This window comes from Paecilomyces variotii (genome assembly GCF_004022145.1).
Source record: "Paecilomyces variotii strain CBS 101075 chromosome Unknown C8Q69scaffold_15, whole genome shotgun sequence".
Classification (NCBI taxonomy): domain Eukaryota; kingdom Fungi; phylum Ascomycota; class Eurotiomycetes; order Eurotiales; family Thermoascaceae; genus Paecilomyces; species Paecilomyces variotii.
In genome coordinates this window covers 480,689-503,429 of record NW_021167154.1, presented here as the reverse complement: position 1 = coordinate 503,429, position 22,741 = coordinate 480,689, and the positions used below count along the sequence as shown (strand labels likewise).

General features: G+C 49.1%; 9 protein-coding genes across 9 annotated transcripts; 6 read left to right on the top strand and 3 right to left on the bottom strand.

Moving 5' to 3' along the window:
* Nucleotides 1-601: 601 nt before the first annotated feature.
* On the bottom strand, nt 602-2,454 carry C8Q69DRAFT_115454 (integral membrane protein). The gene is made up of 5 exons (XM_028625155.1): nt 2,080-2,454; nt 1,921-2,025; nt 1,488-1,861; nt 1,343-1,410; nt 602-1,286 (listed from the first exon to the last, which is right to left on the bottom strand). The coding sequence occupies exons 1-5, from the start codon at nt 2,272-2,274 to the stop codon at nt 871-873; spliced, it is 1,158 nt and encodes a 385-aa protein (XP_028481674.1). The 5' UTR covers nt 2,275-2,454; the 3' UTR covers nt 602-870.
* Nucleotides 2,455-4,836: 2,382 nt separating this feature from the next.
* On the top strand, nt 4,837-6,395 carry C8Q69DRAFT_480983 (proteasome maturation ans ribosome synthesis protein Nop10). The gene is made up of 2 exons (XM_028631566.1): nt 4,837-5,760; nt 5,817-6,395. Exons 1-2 carry the CDS (start codon nt 5,035-5,037, stop codon nt 6,330-6,332), a joined length of 1,242 nt encoding a protein of 413 aa, XP_028481673.1. The 5' UTR covers nt 4,837-5,034; the 3' UTR covers nt 6,333-6,395.
* C8Q69DRAFT_480978 (putative ribosome biogenesis protein nop10) lies at nt 6,396-7,411 on the bottom strand. The gene is made up of 4 exons (XM_028631565.1): nt 7,142-7,411; nt 6,978-7,090; nt 6,820-6,872; nt 6,396-6,762 (listed from the first exon to the last, which is right to left on the bottom strand). The coding sequence occupies exons 1-4, from the start codon at nt 7,151-7,153 to the stop codon at nt 6,740-6,742; spliced, it is 201 nt and encodes a 66-aa protein (XP_028481672.1). The 5' UTR covers nt 7,154-7,411; the 3' UTR covers nt 6,396-6,739.
* Nucleotides 7,412-9,583, top strand: C8Q69DRAFT_423722 (tRNA-splicing endonuclease subunit Sen2). The gene is made up of 2 exons (XM_028628412.1): nt 7,412-7,748; nt 7,818-9,583. Exon 2 carries the CDS (start codon nt 7,862-7,864, stop codon nt 9,308-9,310), a length of 1,449 nt encoding a protein of 482 aa, XP_028481671.1. The 5' UTR covers nt 7,412-7,748; nt 7,818-7,861; the 3' UTR covers nt 9,311-9,583.
* A 215-nt stretch (nt 9,584-9,798) lies between these two features.
* On the top strand, nt 9,799-14,605 carry C8Q69DRAFT_480973 (putative DNA damage repair protein). Its single transcript, XM_028631564.1, has 2 exons — nt 9,799-9,933; nt 10,011-14,605. The coding sequence occupies exons 1-2, from the start codon at nt 9,829-9,831 to the stop codon at nt 14,391-14,393; spliced, it is 4,488 nt and encodes a 1,495-aa protein (XP_028481670.1). The 5' UTR covers nt 9,799-9,828; the 3' UTR covers nt 14,394-14,605.
* C8Q69DRAFT_480972 (ribosomal L27 protein-domain-containing protein) lies at nt 14,606-15,745 on the bottom strand. The gene has a single exon (XM_028631563.1). It carries the CDS (start codon nt 15,615-15,617, stop codon nt 14,775-14,777), a length of 843 nt encoding a protein of 280 aa, XP_028481669.1. The 5' UTR covers nt 15,618-15,745; the 3' UTR covers nt 14,606-14,774.
* On the top strand, nt 15,746-16,713 carry C8Q69DRAFT_480970 (hypothetical protein). The gene is made up of 2 exons (XM_028631562.1): nt 15,746-16,035; nt 16,134-16,713. The coding sequence occupies exons 1-2, from the start codon at nt 15,861-15,863 to the stop codon at nt 16,325-16,327; spliced, it is 369 nt and encodes a 122-aa protein (XP_028481668.1). The 5' UTR covers nt 15,746-15,860; the 3' UTR covers nt 16,328-16,713.
* A 142-nt stretch (nt 16,714-16,855) lies between these two features.
* C8Q69DRAFT_480969 (scramblase family protein) lies at nt 16,856-19,117 on the top strand. The gene is made up of 3 exons (XM_028631561.1): nt 16,856-17,472; nt 17,549-17,720; nt 17,771-19,117. Exons 1-3 carry the CDS (start codon nt 17,114-17,116, stop codon nt 18,842-18,844), a joined length of 1,605 nt encoding a protein of 534 aa, XP_028481667.1. The 5' UTR covers nt 16,856-17,113; the 3' UTR covers nt 18,845-19,117.
* Nucleotides 19,118-20,257: 1,140 nt separating this feature from the next.
* C8Q69DRAFT_115237 (glycoside hydrolase family 64 protein) lies at nt 20,258-21,992 on the top strand. The gene has a single exon (XM_028625154.1). It carries the CDS (start codon nt 20,545-20,547, stop codon nt 21,886-21,888), a length of 1,344 nt encoding a protein of 447 aa, XP_028481666.1. The 5' UTR covers nt 20,258-20,544; the 3' UTR covers nt 21,889-21,992.
* The last annotated feature ends 749 nt before the right edge of the window (nt 21,993-22,741 follow it).

The following is a 22,741-nucleotide window of genomic DNA, read 5'->3' as shown; positions in this document are numbered from 1 at the left end:
GACGAAAGACCCATTCATGAAATGTAAACTGTTCATTGCACACACATAACAGGCAAATCAAAGCTATAAAGGCCAAAAATGCCACCAGATAGGATAGATATTGTTTTTACATGGCTGGTTGGAAAATCAAAATCGGACTCACTGATACTTTGATGAGTAACAGAGATATTAAGTTGACAAATAATGAATATGAGACGTAGAAAGAAAGGTGAAATGGGAGGGAAAGAAGGAGGACTATATATGTAAGGGGTATTTCGGCCGCCGGGCCTAGTTAAAAACTGACCAACAATAAATAACCCTAAACGCGCAACGCGCACGCGACGTATATGCATACACAGGGCTTAAAGGTAAATTAACTAAGCAAGAGGATAAACATTCAGATTGGAGAGAGAAAAGAACCAGTTCTTGAAAATCAGGGAGAACCTGCGTTTGCATGCTAGGCCGGTCTATTGGATTCGCAGTGCGTATATTCGAGGGTATTGTTGCTCTTGCGTTATACCACTTTTCATTCCTGCCTTTTTCTTATTATCCCCCCCCCCTTTTTTTTTGCTTTGTTCACATGTATTAGTGATGATTTACATGATTATTAACCCGAGCGAATCCTGAGAGTGGATAGACATGGACAACAAAAGTACACAAGACTCTTCCTTCCATCTTTCATTGTGCGCTAGACACAAAATTTGGGGAATATCAGACCATAGAAGAAGAAAAATAAAAGTCGGTACAATAGTACAGATTGAGAAAATGAAGAATATATAGCCAGGTCAAGGCAACCGAATGTCCAAAAGGAGAAGGAAAGATAGGGTAATTAGGACATAGCCATGTTAAACATGACCTTTCTATCGGATTGGTCTTGGTAGTGCCACTACTCTACCTTGACGACCCCGATGCTGACGAAGGCGACTCCGAACCGTTGAACTCCTTCTCTTTCGCTAGCAGAACGCTGTCTTTCTCTTCCTTCCTGACCTCTCGACCGGTTCTGTGACTGTTCGCAGGATGTGGCAAGGGGATTCCTGCCAACACACGGTCCATGTCGACGCTGCACATACCGTACTCGAGGTCGTCGCCTGGGGTTCCAGCAGTGGATGAAGTAGTTCCGCCGCGGTAGGTGGGAGCACGTCCCCGAGAGAAAGTATTTCGCTTGGCTGGTCTGCTCCCACCGCTGCGTGTTGAAAGGAAGCGCGGGAGGATGCGGGAGATGAGGGGGCGAAGGGTAGGCAGACAGGCGCAAATGATTCCAACGTTGCATTCGATAGCGGACCAGGTGGCTGCGCCTACGTTATCATCTGTAGGGTCAAGGTCAGCCGGGGCAGTTATGGAATTTAAGTCTTATAGAGCTTACATGTTGGGTCTGAGGACTGAGCGATCACCTTCAAGCTGATAAGACGGAAGATACTGGTGATACAGACGCTAGAGATCGACTATTAGCTGCTGATGTTCGACCTATAGCCATCTTGATAGACAGAAAGATAGGAGGTCAAACTTACAATCCACCGACCGCGAAGATTCCCATGAGTGCTAACCTCTGTCGTTGAGGAAGATCCAAGGACCGCAAGGCAGGCAGAGGCATGACCAGAATCACAATATCGGTAAAAATGTGCATGCTGGCGTTGGAGAACCAAAGTGCCTTCATATCTATACAGTATCCAGGAATAGTGGGATCCCAAAATTTTGCCACAGGGATGCAGTTCAGATATCCGCTCAGGACGGCCCAGGTGCCATATATGGCCAGGACGGTGATCATAATCGAGCAAGCAATCCGCATGCCCCTTGTCGGAAAGACATGGAAGTACTGCATCAGGATCGATGCCTTCGCACAGATAACGGCAGTGTTGTACATTGGGACGGTGATCCAGAAATTCTGTATATATGTCGAACATAAGAGGGCATCCTCAAAAGTAATATGCCGGCATCTCTCACCTGCATCTGCATTTTCAGCGTTGACGGCGGGATCTGAGGCCCGGGCACGCCCATCCCGTACACCGTCTCTCCTATGAAGAAGCCCAGGAAAAGGTATGAGAATAGCTATGTCAACATCAGTATTTATCTAGAGGCATGGCAGTATATCTGGAAATATACCAAGGCAACCAGAACCATCCAATCGTTCGGCTCAATCCTGCGAATGATCTTCATCCTGGTGTAGAGACGGGCAGCAACGGCACATGTCGCAAGAAAAGTGAAAGTAATGCTGGCAGCCAAGGCTCTCCCCCCGCGAGCAGACACAATGGTCCGTGTGTGCTCCCGAGGGAGAAGGATACCACCGCTGCTGCTCATCTTGCCTGGGAAGACTGCTGCTGGTCAGAAGTCCTTAGAGTCGTCGACGGCAGTTTGCCTTCGCCCATCGACGCTTGTCATGGAAAGCAATCTTGACAGAAGGTGAATGAGGCTGAAGAGATAGCAAGGGCACCTGCGTGATATAAATCATGACATGCATAAAACAGTTCTGAATTGGGCTAGACATTGATGCAACCTCTCTGTCAGTGAGAGCTCCAAGGTCCCTCCTCGCACCAGGCTCAGTACCCCTCCAGCTTGGCGGGATAAGCTGGGGACAGACAGTATAGACTCAGATGAGCAGCAAGGGAGGGGCGAATAACCTGCTTCGACACCATTTGACAGGCATAGGAAAAATGATGCCCTACTCAATTAGGTTGTGACAGCTCAGCCCAGAGAGATCCGGTTTAAGATTCGTAACTGCGGCCACCTCCCAATCGGAGAGAGTCCTCCAGAAAGGGAACTCATTCGCAAGCCATGATATGCCAATCAGGATAGCCATATCTAACCTGAACAAGTGCCTTACGGCTGCCCTCGCTTGGTCCACGGAGCGGAACGCCCGTACGGAAACTAAGAGAACCGCCCGTGTCAACCTAGTTGGCGTAAACATCCAGACAAATAGACTTTTATCATACTACTGACGCACTTCTCAAATGGACCTGCAGTGCTCCATTGGAAAATTGGATCCAGATTCGCGTAGACTCATAGAGCATTGGCCAATATATTCCGAGATGTTGCAGTTCAAATCAGCGGCATCCCTACAACCGAGAACTTACATAAGTCAGATCATTTCCAGAGTAAGGGAAAGGTACAAAGCCCTGGCTAAATCAAGAGAATAATGTCTCTTTTGAGTCTGTGGAGAGACCGCCACTTTGGTTATATAGAATTGTGGCGTGGTTTAAGCTATCGTGCACCGACGCCACGCAGCAAGGGGGAGGAGCAATCGAGACGTTAAGCTGAACTATCCTGCTTGTCGGTGCAGATCTCCAGAACTATTCGCTCCTGGCCTAAACTCTTTGACGAACCATTGGGGCAGTCAGTGTGGACTCGAAGTCCAATGTCTTGGATTTTCTGTTCCGTCCATGTTGATGATCAATTCAGGGTTCACAGAGTGAACGTCGGGACGTCGGCTAGGGGGAGGGGGTCCAGCTTGTGACAATGCGGCTGTCTTCTAGACCCCTCACCGCGGGGCAGTATGAAGTATAGACGATAGTTTTCTTTTATTCTCGCGAAATTGATATCGGAAGGGCCGAGCGTTGGCGATAGGGTTGAATTTGTCAAGTTGCTGTGTTGGTGTTGAGGTGCGCAGAGAAGCGCGGAAAGTCCAAGTCTGTTTTCCCCACCAGACGGGTCTCTCGACCAAGCTGTACTCCGTACTCGACCTTGACGATCACTTTAGGATCAGTCATATCCAGTGACAGGATCTGTTTCGGAAGATCGGAACACAGCAGATAAGATTTCGATGTCACCCTGATCCATATTAGTTTGTTACATAAATATTCCCATGTCCCTTGCGAGACTCATGACTGGAGGAGTTGAGTTATTGGCGCAAGTATATATGCAGCATCAAGCCAGTACGCAGGACGAAATTCCCCGAATCGCAGAACGGGGAAGTAAGGTTATGCGCCTTGTGTTTAATCTAGATGATCCTCAGAACTTTATAGACCATTATCGAAGGGAGATATACATGTCCCTGACCTGATTGGGTGGACTGAAGTCAAAACAATGGCGATAGCAAGAGCGAGGGGGATTGTTGCGGGAGCAACATGGCAACGAGAAAGCTTCATGTCCCAATCAGTCTGATGATCTTCAACAGGATAATTTTAGACCTTTTCTTTTTCTTCTTAAGCTTTCTATAGTTTGATATGATAGCAACGAGCTGCTGTAAGGGTCTGTGCACGCATAGTAATGGCAGACTTCTGAGCAGCACAATATGCCAACAAGGACGATGGAAGACCATCAAAGAATATAATGATTCTCAAAAACTTTCAGTCTTTCCAGAGCCAAGAATTCAGTGAGACACCGGGATACGAAAGGGCCGATCTCATTATGCATGGAGCTTTGGTGTGGCAGAGTACTATATGTCTCTCCGCTACAGCAAGGAGCACACTAAACATAAGGGTGACTGGAGAAGAAGTCCTTGTACTCGTTCCGTGCAAGAACTGAAAATAAAATCGTTGGTATCAACTGCATGTGTACATAGGTATTCTGGAGTCATTAGTATGCACAGACTATGAGTTGGATAGCTCTATTGCCTTATGAAAAGAAACTTCTTGTTTCCTGGTAAATTTACCTAATTCCATTGAAATAGCTGAGAGATAGATTCAAATGGAATTCCCTTAGTGTCTACTCATTACCACGAAGCCTACATTATTTTTGGAATAAGCAGACATCCGGGAAGGGTAGAGGGTTCGATATTGTCAGAAATATCATGCACACTAGCCATGCGAGAGAAGGGTGGCTGCAAGTAGAACTGAATAAACATAATGACACAGCCAATATCGCCATTTTCTGTTCATTTGGCTTAGGATCCGTCTCCAGGCACTCTGTTTCTCGAGTTTCTCGAGAGTCGAGACTGGGAGAAGCGATAGCGCTAAGATAAGCTTAACGCACAGACCATCTCACTGAAAATTCCAGGCGAGAAATCATCACCACCAGCGGAGGGGCACAAACATACCCAACTTACGGATCGCGCTTCGTTGGGTTCCTCTTTCTCTCTCTTTATTATTACTTTCAGAGCCAGATTTGGCAACTGTCGCCATCATGTCCGGTTCAACCCCGGCGACGAAGCCGGTGCACACAATCGTTCTCGATGCCGGACCCCTCCTCAAGAACATCCCTCCACTGTCCACGCTCCTTGCGCAGTCAGAAGAACTCGCCACGACCCCTTCTGTCATTAATGAAATCCGTGATCCCGATGCCAGGGCGCGAGTCGAAACGCTATACCTTCCGTTCCTCAAACAGAGGACGCCTACACCGAAAAGTATTAGTGTCATCAGTGAATTTGCACGAAAGACTGGAGACAGGGCCGTTCTGAGTAAAGTCGATATCGAAATACTTGCGCTGGCGTATGAACTCGAATGCGAGAGGAATGGAGGTGACTGGAGATTGAGGAGCGTCCCAGGACAGAAGAGAGTTAATGGAAAACCGCCCGTGAAGGAGGAGACTAAGGTAGAGGAGCTCACAAAGGAATTGGAGAATACCACTCTCCAGAGTGCAGAGACTCCCGTCCCAGAGACTCCCGTCCTGGAAGAAAATGAAGAAAATGGGAGCCCCGCTACGGAAGAACAGACATCTCCAGAACAGATCATCGAGCCTCAATCGGCAGAAGAGGCAGAAGAGGCAGAAGATGACGAAGAGTCCGATGGTGGAGAGTGGATTACGCCCTCAAATCTCAAGAAGAAGCAGGCCCGCGATGAGGGCAGCGCAGCAATCACAGCTACTGAACCTAAGGTCATGCAGGTCGCAACAATGACCACAGACTTTGCGGTATGTAAAAATCAGACATTCCAGACATCTGTACCGATTTAGTTGACTTTCAACAGTGTCAAAACGTACTGCTTCAGATGAACTTGAACCTATTATCTACGACCACTCTACAAAGGATTCAACACCTCAAGACATACATCAAACGCTGCCATGCATGCTTTGCTACCACGAAGGACATGACAAAGCAGTTCTGTCCCCGATGTGGAAAGGACACTCTCACCAGAGTCTCGTGCTCGACGAATGCGAGTGGAGAGTTCAAGATGCATCTGAAGAAAAACATGCAATGGAACACTCGAGGAGACAAATACAGTATCCCGAAACCGGTGCATGGAAGCGCTAGCGGAAAGTGGAAGGGCGGTGGTGGCCAGGGAGGATGGGGAACCGGCCTTATTCTCGCGGAAGATCAGAAAGAGTATGTGAAGGCCAGAACAGAAGAACAGAGACGGCTCAGGAAGGAGCGAGATCTCATGGATGAGGATTACCTGCCTGGTATTCTCACTGGCGAGCGCCATAGGACTGGCGGTCGGATCAAGGTGGGAGCTGGACGCAGCGTGAATTCTAGAAAGCGCTAGTTCTATTTGCATCTGCATGAGGGATGACCGGAGTTCTGGTAGGAAAAAAGTGTATTTAAGAGATCTAAAATAGAACTGGACTACGCTAGGGATACCGATGATGATGATGCCATGTACATATCACCAGCATGCAGACCATATCCGCAGATATAGACACCACACGCAAACTCGTACATAAATTTCAGATGTATCTCTCCATTAAGCCATCCTCGAAGTACTATACTGATGCTTTCCGCATTCCGCATCCAGTATTCGTGGAAGGTAGCTTTGAACCGTTGAATACACGAAGCAAATACTGGCAAACCACTATATCCTGATCAAGGCAGAGAGAAATATTCTCTCACCAAATCAAACTCCACATTAAACACCATTCGCCATTATAACCGTTTATCACTTTTATTGTCCGTTCAGAGCTTGGCAGCAGTCTTGTCTAGATCTCAGGTATTAGAATCGTGTTTGAACAAGGTATATGTAGAAGTAAACCTACCAGGCTGTTGAGTGAGAAGAAGACCGTATCTCTTCTTGAGAGTCACTCGGTGTCTATTTTACCAGTCAGAACCGATACGTTGTCTCTCATCTTGCTTGCGGAGCTCTCTGTGCAAGCGGCTTCAGGCCGAAATGCGCCCTCGGTTTGCCAAAACTTACCTCGAGTACTTGTCATCAGGAGAGAATCTCGCAGGGTGAGCACTCTTGGTAACCTCACCGTTGAGGACCTTCTTGAGAGTGTAGACGCGCTTGCCAGAGGCATCGAGAGTGTACTGACATGAGTTAGACAATAGATGGAGCACGGATCGGGCTTGACGGCGTACCATAAGATGCATTTTGGAAAATTATTGAATCTGCTAGAGAGATAAAATGGACTAACGTTCCTCTGATGGAGATACTGGTTAAGTTGACCGTGAAGACTTTTGCTCTCGTGCTATCTCGGGGATCTCGAAATCATGCGCAGGAAATTTTCGGCGTGCGGCGGCGGTAGCGCTCGGACCATCCCGGTACGGCGCTTAGGCGCTCTTTAGCGCCCTTCCCACTTCCGCCCATAAAACTAACTGCTCGCAAGCGAACCATCGCAGAAATTTCCTACTCTGCACTGTTCGCTTCATTGCGCACGAAGGAAAAATGTGTCCTTCCTGAGTAAATGTGGTTGATCTGACCGGCTATAGTGGCATTCAGTCTTTGCATCTGTATGCGATATCTGTCTTGGAACTGATGACGTCCGGATGCCGGAGGTGTACAGGGAAAAGCTTTTTCGGTGAGTTATAACTGGCTTTCCATAGCAATGCGTGAATCTCTCTACCCCTCCCCCTCCTATGATGACACCTTTAAAGCAAGTCTAGACAAATGGCACCTTGATTTCTAGCTGTTTGTCGATGATGGCGCTTTTAATAGACTACAACGGTATCTGAGGAACAATACATGGTATCTTCTTGTTCAAAGACGGTCTTGGAACCATTATTTTCTTTGAATATTAGGCTAATCGAGCCACAGAATAGAACAGTTCTATCGCCTACACCAATAATGGCCTGTTGACAATGCCATCTCAAAATACTACAGTAACAATATCCGAGTCCTTGCCAGCAGCGCCGGATGGCCACGCTGAGCCGGGACGGGATGAAAAACCTCGTCCACCTCGGGCTCGTCCGCAGCGGCCTAATTACGGACATATTCACCGCTTTCCTCTCCCTCTAGAAGTCCATCCTCTACCGCCTCTTATTCCTCATAATCCCCTCTCTATTATAAGCGTGGTCCTCTCGTATCTCACCTACCTTATATCTCCCCCTCATCATGCCGTATATCCTGCGTACTTCGACTCAGCCACATCGTCAGTCCATGTCACTGACGAGAAAGCAATACGAGCATTGTGGGAGATGGGCTTCTTTGGAAGAGGTAGTCTGAGTAGAAGTGAACCCAGCTGGCTGGAGCGCGAAAAGAAGCGGAGGGGATTACTGGGCGACAACACCAGTGAAGAGGCAACGGGTAAGAGGAGGGTTGAAAGACGTGAATTCAAACTGGAGCGAGCGCGAAAAGAAAGGGAAGCTATAGCTGAACGGCTAAAGCAGGAGGCGGCCGCCAGGCAAGGCATCGCTTCTTCGCCTGATGCAGCACATCCGCTCTCTCTCGACGGTGTCAATGGTTCTACTTCGGCTGCAGAGAAGTTCTCTGTCAACCAGGCCAAGAAGTCCAGGGCTGCTAATCCGAGCCAACCTGCTGCAGAGGAAGTGAAGGATGGCACGGCCGACAAGGCTGAGAATGTTAGCGGAAAGACAGAGAACGGGGCGAAGACTGTCCGTTTCTCTCCAGTCGTCGAGCAAAAGGAGTTCGTTGTGGATTCTCAAGTCTCTACTCGTCTTCGCGAGCCAGAAATGGGTATCCGCGAGGAAGACGAGGAGGAGCTGTTGAGAAATGAAGAGCATTTGCAGCTTTCAAACGAGGAGACTTTTTTCCTTGTATATGGCCTGGGAGTGCTTCAAGTATTTGACGAGCAGAAGTCAGTCATGTCGGCGGGTTCCCTTCTAACGCTGTTTCGCCGTCACTCGTATTTCCCGCCTAGGGATCCTTCCACTGTCCTTGAACCCGACGACCCATTCATGCTTTCCTACGTGGTGTACCATCATTACCGTTCCCTGGGCTGGGTTGTGCGTTCCGGTGTGAAATTTGGGGTTGACTACCTCCTCTACAACCGCGGCCCAGTTTTCTCCCATGCAGAATTCGCTCTGGTCATCTTGCCTTCCTATGGAAACCGCTATTGGTCGGAAACAGAATCAAGGAGAGACTATATCTCCAGGAAGCAGGCCCGCAGCTGGTGGTGGCTACATTGCGTAAATCGCGTCCAGGCTCAAGTTAAAAAAAGTCTGGTGCTTTGTTATGTGGACATTCCACCGCCGCAAAGCCATCATGATGACATTGGAAACCATCTTCGACGCTACAAGATTCGGGACTTCGCTCTTAAGCGTTGGGTCCCTAACCGGAGTCGTGATTGATAAAGCGACTCATTATACTATGATAGGCGGACTAGACGTCAGGCCATTGAAAATCTCCATTAGCAGATACCATGTACTATTATATGACACGCAGTGTAAATGAATGACCGTAATGACTTGAATGCCCTATATCTTGTGTTGTTGTATGTACATACAAACATAATAGCCTAGTAAATGCCTCTAATCTCATTACCTGCTGGAGTCATGATGGTGCAGGATTCTTCATTAACTGCATCGATAAAATAACCGTCATTGCCCGTCCTAGGCGAAGCGTTGGCCCTAAGCTAATCAATAATAATGATACCAAGCATAATCATAATAATGTCGAATTTCTGGCAAGCCAAAAGGAAGTCGAGACTGAAGTACGCTATACCAAATGTGGGACAATTATTACGCGACTCAGATCACGTGCAAACACGCGTTATCGCGTCGTGTCGCATTTCTCAAGTGCCATTCTTGAATGTGCATAATACTGCAACCTCGTGCAACCAAGATTGTGTGGCCCAGGAGGCCATGGCATGTTGCGTGTTATTGTGCCTGACTTGAGGTCCAAATCAGCTATGGAGTCTCAGGGAGACAGCATCGATATTTCGCAGCTGAAGCGAGCTGCCTTGGGGTTGGTTGTAAGTTAACTTACCACCATGTCGTCGTTGCGATATCCTTGGGCTATGCTAACTCGTATTTTCCTACGCTTGATCAGGAGAATGAGAAATCTCAGACACATTTAGACGCAGTGGAAAATACTGAGGAACTTCTTCAAGAGGATAAGAGGGGAGATATCCGGGGCGAAAAGTATGATGAAAAATATCCTCGATCGGATGAATACGAGGACGGTGTTGCAAAGCCACGATCAACATCCGACATTACTGATAAGAGAACCTTGTCCGGCGCAGAGCCCGCAGAGAGTGACAGCGCAGGCCCAGCAGCGCATTCACAGATTTTGGACCAAAGTGGTTCTTCAACTGCTGCACCGGAACCGTCCAAAATGAGCTCAGCAGACAGTGCACCAGGAGATACGCAGCCCGTGTCCCAATCTGTCTTTGACAGTATTCTGAAGCAGAGCAGATACTCCCAAAGACAAAGTGATGGAGATGCAATGGATATCGACACAGGAGCAGACGGAGCTACACTAGCCACTTTGCACGAAGGAGACACCGGCCATGTGGATCTGCTGTCAGGGTTTGGAGAAACTCAAGTCGCCAACAATACTTCCGACCATGAAGAAGAAACAGGCTCGAAGGTCGGAGTGTCGTCGCCGTTGCATTATCAACCTAATCTCTTCCCGGAGTCACAGCGGTTTCTAACCTCAACACCGGCGACGGCGAAGAAACAGGCAGACCAGCCACGTCTATCCGCTACGACACCGTCCTTGCCGCGGAATCCGATCGCGCCAGATGTTGAATCTAGCGGTGGTATCATGGCTCTTAGTCAAGTGTTTCAAGCAACCCAAGCTCCATCGTCGCCCTTCGTCAACGATCTGCCGTCAGGCCCCATGTCCGACAGACCGTCACCGAATATCCCCATCCAGAACCGTCCAGTAGTGGGATCTACCTCGTCGCCATTCAAAGCCCCTCGGTCGTCCCTTCGTCGTGGATATACAGAGCCGCAGTTGAATTATATCTCGATGAAAGAGTCACAGGAAAAGCGAGACAAACTCCTAGAGGAGCGAAGGACGAAGTCGGCTGAAAATATCTTCTCCGGTGACCAGAGTGACGATGATTTCGATAAAGAACCCAGCTTCGTTGAACGTCTAAATCGTCAAAGGAGAATTGATGAGGAAACCATGGTGCAATTAGCCAATCTTACTGCTCCTGCACGACCAGCTCCTAACAAGCGAGGCCAGCAGTCATTTGTGCCTAGGTCACCTGTCAGTGGGGGTACAGCGAAGCGAAGTATCGACGTTACGGGATACATCCAGGATGGTGAGACTCAAGGTTCTACAATGGTCTTTCAGCATGGAGCCACCAGTGAAGAGGAAACTGAACAAGAAGATGATCACCGTCCGACTCCAGCTGTATCCTGTCAGCCGCCTACGACTGAGGAAGACAAGGAAAACTATGATGCTCTTCCACCGAACTCCTCCATCACACCGTCTAGTGCTCATGACCGTCTCTCGCAAGCCCTTCAGTCTGATAACGGAACTCTGCTTCACAGAACGACGACCCCTCTTCATAAAAGGTCGAGCAGCCGGGAGGTTATCGACGTGCATGCATCCGGGGTAATCTCCTCTCAACAGATCGTCAGGGATTCCCAGCCGTCCCCCGACACATATGAACATGGAAAGAGCGAAAGGAGTGCAGGAGTGCAACCGGGGCCGCAGAGATCTCCGGTTTCCAACATCCCAGCGCAAGGCCATGTTGCATCACCAACCGAAGATGCTTTTGATGTCGAAAAAGTAGCCTCTTCTCCTGTGGGCGGACAGACTTTCCTTTCGTCTCCCCCGCCATCAAAAGACGATAAGTCTCGACGGGCACTTCATCGCCGCCAGGTCGAATTGAAAAGCCCGGTTCCTCGAAGGGCTGTCTCAATAAGCTCAGAAGGTTCCCCGACACCTCTGCCTTTCAAGAGGTCGCTTAACTTTGTCCCCAAAATCAGTAGCCAAGATGGGACCGCTGATACGACCGGCAACATCGCTGGTACAGATACGAAAGAAAAGTCTTCCTCAATGCCTTCCCGTGTCGCAGAAACTCCCATGCATAGACCTGCAGGGCTTTCTGATCACGCGGTTCCTGGGACGCGAATACTGGAGACTAGTCCTCGACGCATAGTGAATGACACCCTCACTAGTGAGGCTGCAGATGCTGTCAGTGTAGGTGAAGAGGACGACGAGCTGCCTCCCATGTATCAAGAACATCGCGAAGGCATGGACTGTTCTGGTACAGCAAGTCAACGAAGCCACCTCACAGAGAGACCACATCTCAACGCGAAGATCCTGTCTAGTCCAAGCGGCAGACAACGGAGAGCACTGACTGAAATCGCTTCTGACCTGTCACCGTTTACCCCTACTGGGTTTCTCGATGTGGACATCAATCTTCTTACTGCTGATGACAAAGAGTTCACCTCAGTGGTCGGCTTCTCACCGATCCCACACAGAAAGAAGCGACGCGGCAATGATGGCAAGAATATCTATGCCTCCGACCCTATAGTCCCTCTCACACCGCGGCCATTGGCGCCCAGAGTCAACACCTCTCTTGTCGCCACAAATGAAGTACAGGCTCCTGACCTTCCCGCAGCCAATCCTCAACAAGCTGACGAGGCCCAGCAAGTCGAAGCACAGCAGGACGAGCCTGAGTCATCAGAGCCTATCGTGGGTATTAATGCCATACAGCGTCGGCGACCGGCCTCATGGAGACGTGCTGAAACTGTTTGGGAGGTCGATGCATCTCCTGAGAAAAATGTACAGAAAGCGCTGGACATAAGGAAGTCGAGACTCTCTTCACGATCTGAAACTCGGACAGCACAGGAGAAAGGATTGCGGAAATCTCTAGTAGCGAAGGCAGTTGTGATTCATAATCAAAGCCCTACATCAACTCCTACTATACCGGAAAGTTCCGACCCCCTACATGGAGGACACTCTTCCCGGGCCCCGAGTAATTCCCAGTCCTCCATGCCTGAGATTTCTGTACTCGCTCCCAATCAGGTCTTTGCCTGCTTCAACGGATTCAAGCGAGCCTATTATCCTGCTACATGCCTGGGAATGTCAAACCTGAGTGCCCAGTCCAAGTACATGGTTAAGTTCGAAGATGATACCACTGATCATGTCTTGGCCGGCACACTGAAAAGATTGGAATTGCGTATAGGAGACTCCGTGAAGGTGGATATGCCAAACGTTCAGAAAGTCACTCATATCGTACGTGGCTTTGGCGACCTCTTGAGCCCAGAAGAACTTGATCGACAAGAGAACGGATCGAGACCGATGACAGATGTATACGGGTACTCTTCCATGATACTAGCACCCAAGCAACGCAGGAGTCCCCGCAAGGGCAGTTCAGGCGCCGCTGGGAACCTTATCAAGGTTCCTATTTCGCGGATTTATCTAGACACTATCCTCTGGAACCAGCTAAAAGACAGACAATTCTCCTTCACACCGGGAAAAGATGGACTTACAGCAGACACACCAGACGTCAACTCTGCTCCTGCAACACCAAACTCCAGACTCTCTCGGAGTATCATTGTCCAAGCTGGTCTCTTCGCAGGAATGGTATTTGCGGTCTCTTACGTGGAGAATGAACATTCAAAGTCCCACATTATGAAGTTGATAGTAGAGAACGGCGGTCGGCTACTGAGAGACGGATTTAATGAGCTGTTTGAGTTACCCTCCAGCGCAGCAGCAGCTAGCCCGGTCAAGTCACCCGGCTCGAACTCGATTGACCATTCAGAAAAACAATTCCGCCTGGTCGCAGGTGCAGAGGCCGTCGGTTTCGCCTGTCTACTCGCCGACAAACACTCCCGCCGTGAGAAGTATATGCAAGCCTTGGCACTCGGTCTCCCTTGTCTTTCAGGACGGTGGATAGAAGATTGTGTGAAGCAAAACCGTATTCTAGACTGGGACATGTATCTTCTTCCCGCGGGAGAGTCGATGTACCTCAATGGGGCCACGAAGTCCAGAATCCTTACACCAACTTCTGCGTCTACGGCACGATTAACAGACACCATCGCCGCGAGACCTAAGTTACTGGAGGGACAGTCTGTGCTCATTGTCATGGGTCGCGGAAAAGCGGAGGAAAGGAAGAAAGCATATATCTTTCTAACATACGCTCTAGGTGCCTCTCGGGTCGAGCGGGTCCTCGATCTGAATGCAGCCAAGGCAATGCTTATGGATCAACAAAAGGAATCCTCCCCAGCTTGGGATTGGATCTACGTCGACGATCACGAAGAAGCTGCTGCCAAGACCATGATTCTCGGTAGTTCCGAGGGTGCACCTCTGAAGCCGCATTCAGGACGAGGGAGAAAGCGAAAGAGACCTCTTCCTGTACAGGCAGTCAGCGGAAGCGGTATTAGGCTCAACACGAACAATATCCGGATAGTGGGCAACGAGTTCGTCTGCCAGAGTCTGATACTGGGTAGATTATTTGATGCATAGTTGTGTGCTGCTTTTTGGGGCGCCTGCTAGACACGGACGGTTACCATGATGATGTACCGTGTGTTTTTTTTTATTTTTCTGGTTTTTTTGTTAAAGGATACCTGCTCTGTATCTGAGCTATGTTTATTGTCGAAGAGGCAAAAGTAGGATACCCCTTTGGTCTCCAGTGGCGGCCAAGATGTCATAAATGTCACTAAAGAGAATATTGCCAGCTATGGCTGAATATGAAGTTCGAATTGGTCAAAGAAGTCGAATAATCACAATGAGAACAGTAAAGAGTTTTCATAATTTGCCCGATTTCTTTCTATAATACATAGATCACAACACCTGAAGACATCCCATATCGCCGGGTACATAAAAGGACATGTTCAAGAAGAGTAATTAACGACCGCCTTTGCCTTTCTTGGAGGTCTTCTTCTTGTTCTTCAAGCTCTTCATCTGAGCAGCACGCTCAGCCCTAGCCTTTCTCTTTCTCCACGCCATCCAGCGGTTCTTGCGGTCGAATTCCTTAGCAGTAATACCAGCTTTCTCAGCAGCACGACCGATCTGCCAATTGGCCTCACGGTACATGTAACCTGGACGCAGCTGCAGCTCCGTCTTCGCAGCAGGCAGATTGGCTCTCTCGGTAGCATCAACATGGGCAACCATCGTACCGTCTTGAACGGTAACCAGGTCAGACTCGACAGCCATCTCGGAGACCTCCACTCGGGGAGCCACAACCATATTCAACCGTCTCTTCGTCGGAGCGTTTCGCGGTGTTGGCAGAATTCCATCTCTCTCAAACGAAACACCAATGTACTTCCGTTTCGGATGCCGCTCCGGATCGAGGTAGTATTTCACATAACCGGCCTCCGTCGCATAGATCGTGTGGTCTCGTCCCATCGCACAGTTCTCGCCGGGGAACCATTTCGTACCACGCTGTCGAAAGATGATGTTTCCCGGAATCACATATTGTTCACCGGCCTTCTTCGCGCCGAGACGTTTTCCAGCGGGATCGCGAGCTTTGGCGTTTGCACGACCCTGCGTCGCGTGCGAGGCATTTCGGAAAATAGAGAGAGGGAGAAAAGGAAGAGAGGAAGTCGGCTTGAGGATGGATGATGGAGAAGCCGAGGTCGTCCGTGACAGGAAAGATTGTGAAGATTGAAGCGAAGAGGAGGACAAGAGCGAGGGTGCGAATGCTCGCTCGAGCACCCGGAAGGGTGCCCGTAATCTTGGCTGAAGCATTGTTGGGTGTAGTCGGATCCCTCCGGTCGAGAAAACAAGAGGGATTCCCTTGCGCTGCTTTTCCAACCAAGTTCGCTTTGATGCCGGACGGAACTTTTTCGAGATGATCGGAGTTGCGCGTGCCTTAGCGTAGTCACGTGATGGCCGTCGCGATATCTGGCTTCAGGCCGGCGAGCAACGATGGACGAAACATACTGTGGACACCGGGCCGTGTTCAAAAGATAATCTTTCCTGTTTTACGTGATGGCTCGCAATATCATTGTCTCTCTTTGGGCTGTTCTGCTACTCGTTGCGACTGCCCAGGCCCAGTTCCAATTCTTCGAGCAGATGTTCGGCGGTGCCCGTCAGGAGCACCATCAGCAAGAGCAGCAGAATGTGCCTAGCGACAGCTCATGGTATCAGCGTCACTGGGAGGGAGGTATGTGTTCATAAATTCAAACATTTAAATAGCTGCGACCTTTTGTTTCCGTCTCTCGTAGTCGACCAGAGCTTGCTAACTCACGTCCTTCTGAACAGCACGCTGCTCCAACTACCTCTGTCCCGATACGCTTGCCTGCGTCCACTTCCCACATCACTGTCCGTGTCCGCACCCAGCAGTCGAGGATAAGACCGAGCTCGGTGAGGGAAGTGCAGTTTGCATCTCCAGGGGCGGGTACAAAGCTGGTGAAGCTCAGAGGAAAATCGAGTTGGCAAGAAAGGGTCTATTGTGATTCGGCTGATGGACATGGTTGTACTATACGTGGACTATAAAATTATATGATGATTGATGTGCTATTAATACAGAGGATTCCTATAGATTGTTCAAATGCACTTTCAGGAGACGTTTGTTTCTATACCTCCCTTGTTCTAATCGGTCCTGATTTTAGGGCCGATTAGTAGAAAACCAATATTATTATCTGTCGAATCTTTCAGCACGGAAGCAAGGTCTGACATGAACAACTTGAATTGCTTGCTTGCTTGCTTGCTTCTGAGTCTAGGGGGGATTCGATCCCATGTTTGGCTTTAGCATACAAATAATCTAGATCCTAGTAATCAATCCTATAATCAGGATTCAAAGAATTTGCCGCGAACGGATGATTGACAGATCACCTGGCGTTCGCTTTGTCCGCCGACATTATCGTTCATACTATTGTTGAAGAGCATAAATGCATAAATACAAGTCCTACAACATGCAGATTTGACTTATATATGTAGAATACGACCAGAATTGGATTTATTTGAGAAAGAGAAACAGTTATGCTCCCCAGCTATCTATGGATTTCCATGAGGCTTTCGATGACATAGGTATGTACAGTACGTGGGATTTTATCTCCGCCTAACCCCGCGACAAGCTTGCGATCGTTCGACGTGAGCTCGGAACATCCACGCCACGCTCTGACATCAGCCATAGTTTCCCATTATCGCGCACTGCTTTGTGATATAATTGCAATATTCGCTTATATACCTGAAATCGCAGTACTAAGCAACTCATATCCAGAATCCAGACGCTTCGTTCAATGTGGAGCAGGAGCTTCCGCGCGCCCGCCTTGCGATGGGTGACGGCGAGAACAATAAGAACCAGACCAGCTCCTCGTGGGCCTCGAAATACATTACGACGAAATGAGTTTCCGCCGCCGATTTCAGAAAGCAAGAAAAGACCTTCGAATGAAGGGGAGAAACCAGGTTCCCAGTCAAATGCAGAGGCCTTGTCTTCCGCACTGCGCGACACGAATCCGAGCGACAACAACCTCCTCTCTCCAGTTTATGTGCCGGAAGATCCAAATGGAGTCCTCAAAGAAAAGCATCCGGCCGCGGGATTACTGGCAAACTCAGCATTGGTCGTGCAGCGGCAGCTGGAGGTAATGAACGTGATGCTGTAAGTACTTGGCTGCGATTTTTGAGATTCTTGTCCGTTATGAACCTGCGGACTGACATCTTCTCTTGCGCCACAGGGGCTTCGAACAGGCGAATCGATATGTGATAATGGATGCAAGTGGGAATCATGTCGGATACATGGCTGAACAAGAGAGAGGAATGGGCAATATGATGGCTCGACAGTGGTTTCGCACGCATCGAAGTTTCGTTACACATGTATTCGACAAGTATGAGAATGAGGTTCTACGGGTATGCCATCATACGCACCTACTATAGATGGGTCCACTGACAGGGTGTAGTTCCATCGGCCGTTTTCATGGATCAACTCGCATATTCGAGTCTACGACCCGCTCGAACTTGCAGATGCGGCATATTCATCTTCCACTGCCCTCCAGAATAATCAGCCAGGTTCTCTAGCACCAGTGACCGGGGGTTCAAATGCGAGGGTGTCGCCGCTAGGAGTAGATGAGATGCGCATCATCGGAGAGGCCCAGCAGCAGTGGGCACCTCTAAGGCGGAAATACAACCTTTTCCTCTACCATCAGACGCCAAACAGGGAACTGGATCTAGGATTGCGAAAGTTTAATATACCAGACGCGAATATCTCGAAGGCGCAGCAGATGCAGCTGACCCAGGCTGCGGGTCAGCAACCCGAGGGCGAATTCGTACAATTTGCCTATGTTGACGAGCCCTTCCTTTCATGGGATTTTTCACTTCGAGCGGCGGATTCTCAACTTATTGGCTCAGTCAACCGTAACTTTGCTGGTTTCGCTCGAGAGCTGTTCACGGATACCGGTGTATATGCTCTACGCATGGATGCTGCAGCCTTGGCGGAGCAGACAAACGAGCAACAGCTTGCCGCTGACAAGCCGACTGGCATGACACTTGATCAGCGTGCAGTTATGCTGGCTACTGCGGTAAGCATTGATTTTGACTACTTCAGTCGCCATAGTGGCACGGGAGTCGGTTTCATGCCGTTTTGGTTCCCCATAGGCGGAGCCGGAGAGGCTGCTGCAGGCGGTGCTGCTGCTGGAGAAGCGGGAGCGGCGGGAACGGCAGTTGGTGAAGCTGCTACTGGTGCTGTTGGTAGAGCAGGGGCAGCTGGAACTATGGCGGAGGGTGCAGCTGCTGGTGCTGCTGGCGCTGGAACTATTGCGGGATATGAGGCGATGCAAAGAGGAATGGGTGAGCGCGGAACTGCTCCAGCGGAACAACAACCATATGAGCAGTCGCAGGTACCACCAGGTGAGCAGCCAGGCGCAGGCCAAGAACTGTGGGACGAGGATGAGGATCCCTGGGGCCATGGGAATGACCCGTGGGGAGGGGGTTCGGGAGATGAAGGTGGTGATGGAGGTGATGGAGACTGGTTTTGATGAACCATTGTATTGTTGGCATTTTGTATAAAATCTTACGTGTCCAGGGGACATAACTACGTGGATGGTGTCCTGAGATCTAGCGTCATGTTGGCGATCTTATTTACGCGCCTTTGGGTGGTACACTCTCTTATCTGCACAAATACGACCGTTTAATATCAACTAGTTATGTAGACTTACGCGGGTAAGAAGTTACATCTTTCCCGCTCTTTCTATGTTGCAATGAGTCGGATGTCATGCCTCTTGCAACACTTCCCATGTCTATATCCCTGCACTTAGAAAGAGGGAACATTAAGACTCCTGATGGTGGTGGGTTAACTACCAGTCTTTCTATCATCCACGCCTGATTAGTGAAGCTCTATAATCCTGCATACAGTTGTTCACCAAAGTCCGAACTTCTGTAGAAAGGCGTTAAGACTACCTATCGGAGTCCTCGAACGTTTTATCTTGGGTCACACTATTCTCTGACAAACTTGTGAGACCAAACATGCGGAGAATTATATAAGATCTTAGTTTCAAGGGATGGCAGTTTTGAAACGGGCTCCATCAACATGAAAAACGCCCACTACCACGACGCGCTGCCTGAGGATGCTCATAGGACACAGACCCATGTTCGTGGCCATCGCGATCGGCACTTTGATCTCCCCGAGAACGAGTCTCGGTTCCTCTTGGACTTTTCTCTAGACACAGTGATCTCCGATTGCCCAATGGAGGTTGGAAATGACACAAGCCACCGTCAGACATGCCAAGGGCCTAAAACCATAGCTAATCCTAAAATCATCCCAACGCCAAACGCTCTATGCTACGTCGCTTTACCACTTCTTGCAGTGTCGAGGGTGTGATTGTGCCACGGAAGGCAGTTGTAGGAGAGAAACGTGTCTCGTCTGAAGCGTTGCTTGTCTGGAGCGGGCTGGAACGAAGTCACGATGGCAATTACGTGGTCTACATACCAACAAAGGGTTCAGCTGTTCGAGGGCCATGACTCGTGAACGACTTGCTGATGGTGATGGTCCACCCACATTCTCCGATAAGGCTTCTAGATATCCGCTGACTGTTTCTGCTGCAGAAATATGTCCTAAGGGGTCCTTCTGCGCCCAATGTGAAGGCCTAGAGTTGCTAAGCTTCATGGCTTAAATTTAACTTCCTCTTGGGGCGTTACAAACTTCTTGATTGCCAAGCATCATGTTCGCATTATTCGTCGACATGGGACTCCTGGCCGTAAAACGATATCCAGTGTGTACCTGCATGCCACGAGTGTGGAGAAACATTGTTAGCTCACATACCCCCGACCTTAGTGGTGTTCCTGGCCGACAGGCAACTGGGATGTTAAGTCTTGCCTTGGTATCATCATGGGGCTTTGGAGCCGCCTTTTGACTCTGTTCCTTGTTGGCAAGACGAGTCTTTTGCCAAAATCCTGCCACTTATTTTACGGCTTGCCGCGCCCAATGTGACTAACAGCATGGATGCAAAAAGTCTAGCTCCCAGGGGGAGTATGTCAGACACGGCCCGATTTCCTGGACATGGCTAGCCAGCCCTATATAGGATGACGGAACTACATAGGAGGCTTACTATTATCAGATTCTTTCTGATCAGTGATTTTTCTCTTGTTCCCTAATTGCAACGTGCAATTAGTCCATTCTTTCTTTATTTTTTGTCACTCATTTATTTGGAGCGTTGCATGCTCCAGCCATTCATTTACCATGCGTATCTTTTCGAAGCTGGCCGTTGCGATAGCAGGTGTGCTCGCTGCTTGTTCATGGGCACATCCGGTCACTAGATTGCACGGAAGAAGCATTGTCATCGGTCCCTCGAACAGTATCAATGGCACGTACAATGCACATCCTCATTCGGGGAAGGGTCCTTCGACGACCAACGGTCCTTTGCAGACCCAAGGAACTGCACAGCTGCCATTGTCGATTGTCAATAATTTCAGCGGAAGCTCAGTCAACCTCTATGTCACTGGCCTTGACGACAACAACCAACTTGTAATGCTTCAGCCTGATGGTAGCTGGTTCTACCCGGCTGGAACCAATGGAACCACAATTCCTCTGCCTATTACAGGAAATGTCGCTATTCCGATCAGTGGTTTTGGAACCGTCACCAATCTCACCTTACCGAGCTACATATCATCCGCTCGTGTCTGGTTCGCTGAAGGTAACCTCGAGTTTTATACCGTTACGGTCGACAATATTCTGTCTCTGGTCGAGCCCTCCGCTGTCAACCCTGACGATGCCAGTGCAGACGTCAACTGGGGGTTCGTCGAGTTGACTAACACCGAAGACGCCGGAATATACGCAAACATTAGCTACGTCGACTTTGTCGGCCTCGTGTTGGGAATGGAACTCCTTACTGGGAATGGGAGCATCAAAAGTGCGGACGGCCTTGAATCCGATGCAGTCGCCCAAATATGTTCCGACTTGCAGGCCCAAGCCGCCTCGGATGGCCAGCCATGGGATAAGCTCTGCGTGACGGACACCACTGGCAATCCTCTCCGCGTGATGGCGCCGACAGACTATATTGGCTCAGATGCCACGGCCTTCAGCGACTACTGGTCCGACTATGTTGACAAAGTCTGGACACGGTACACCAATTCCACACTCACCATCAACACGCAATCGGGTGCGGGAAATGTCAACTGCACTGTCAGAGGCGACCAGCTCACCTGTGCTGGCGACAATCGAGGCTACTCGAAGCCCGTTGCCAGCGACATATTCGGTTGCAACAGCGGTCCATTCTTGATTCAGGCCAGTGACAACGATATTCACAAAGCTGTGGTACCCCGTCTCTGCGCAGCCTTTAATCGTTCTACCCTCCTTCTATCCGGCGGCAACGTTCAGCCCAGTCTGGGCTCTAACTACTACTACACCGTATCTCCGACAAACTACTACAGCAAGATTGTGCACAAGTACGAGAGCGATGGCAAGGGGTATGCATTCTCATACGATGATGTCAATCCGACTGGCGGAGACGACCAGTCTGGTTCTGTCACTGATGCGGATCCCCAACTGCTTACTGTCTATGTTGGTGGGCCCCCGTCGTCTTAGATGCTGTGCATCGATCTTCGTGTACATGATTTGATTTCTCTTGTGCCGTATCATATTTCATTGTATCTTGTAGTCTTGTGTCAGTATATGAGTTGTCTGTCGGAGGATTGTCTGTTATATATATTGGATTTCGTTTCTTTTTTTTCTTTTTTTTTATATATATATTTCAACTTGATGTAGTTACCATTCTGTGAAGCAGTTTATCTGTTCTATAAGGAAGACTTGATGCCAAAATGATATTCTCTCTTTTCGGGCAACCTTCGTCCAATAACGCTATTCGGAAACATTGCACGGTATATGAATATTTTGTTATAAGATAGAGAAATCTCCGTTCCGTCCGCGTATGGGCTATACATTTGATTACGTGATCTACATAAATCGAGGAGGAATAGTCTCATCCTAAGATTTTGTCCATTCAGAACAAGATTGTTGTTTGCCATGGTTTAAAGTTGTGGGAAATATAAATCATATCTAGATTGTGGGGTTATTATCTTTGGTTGTATTGTACAGAGAATAAGAGGAGCTGTTTGTTGGAAATTTATACATAGCGAGCTTGAGGCAATAAAAGTGCAGGAGTTATTGATTGGAAGATGACTGAATGATATGTCTACCATAAGTTAATTATGCTGCGCCACTGAATAATTATTATTTCTGGGTGGTAGAGATCGGTAAGTTTTGGATACGGCGATGAGGTCCCTTGGACGTCGATCGATGCCGGCCATCCGCTTATGGAACACTACTGCCGATACGGCCTCCGCGGACGGAGGTCGCCAAGGTCTCAGGAACTGTCCTCTCTGCTCATCTCTGACCTTTCTACCTCTCTTATAAGAGTGCTATCATTCCTACATACCCT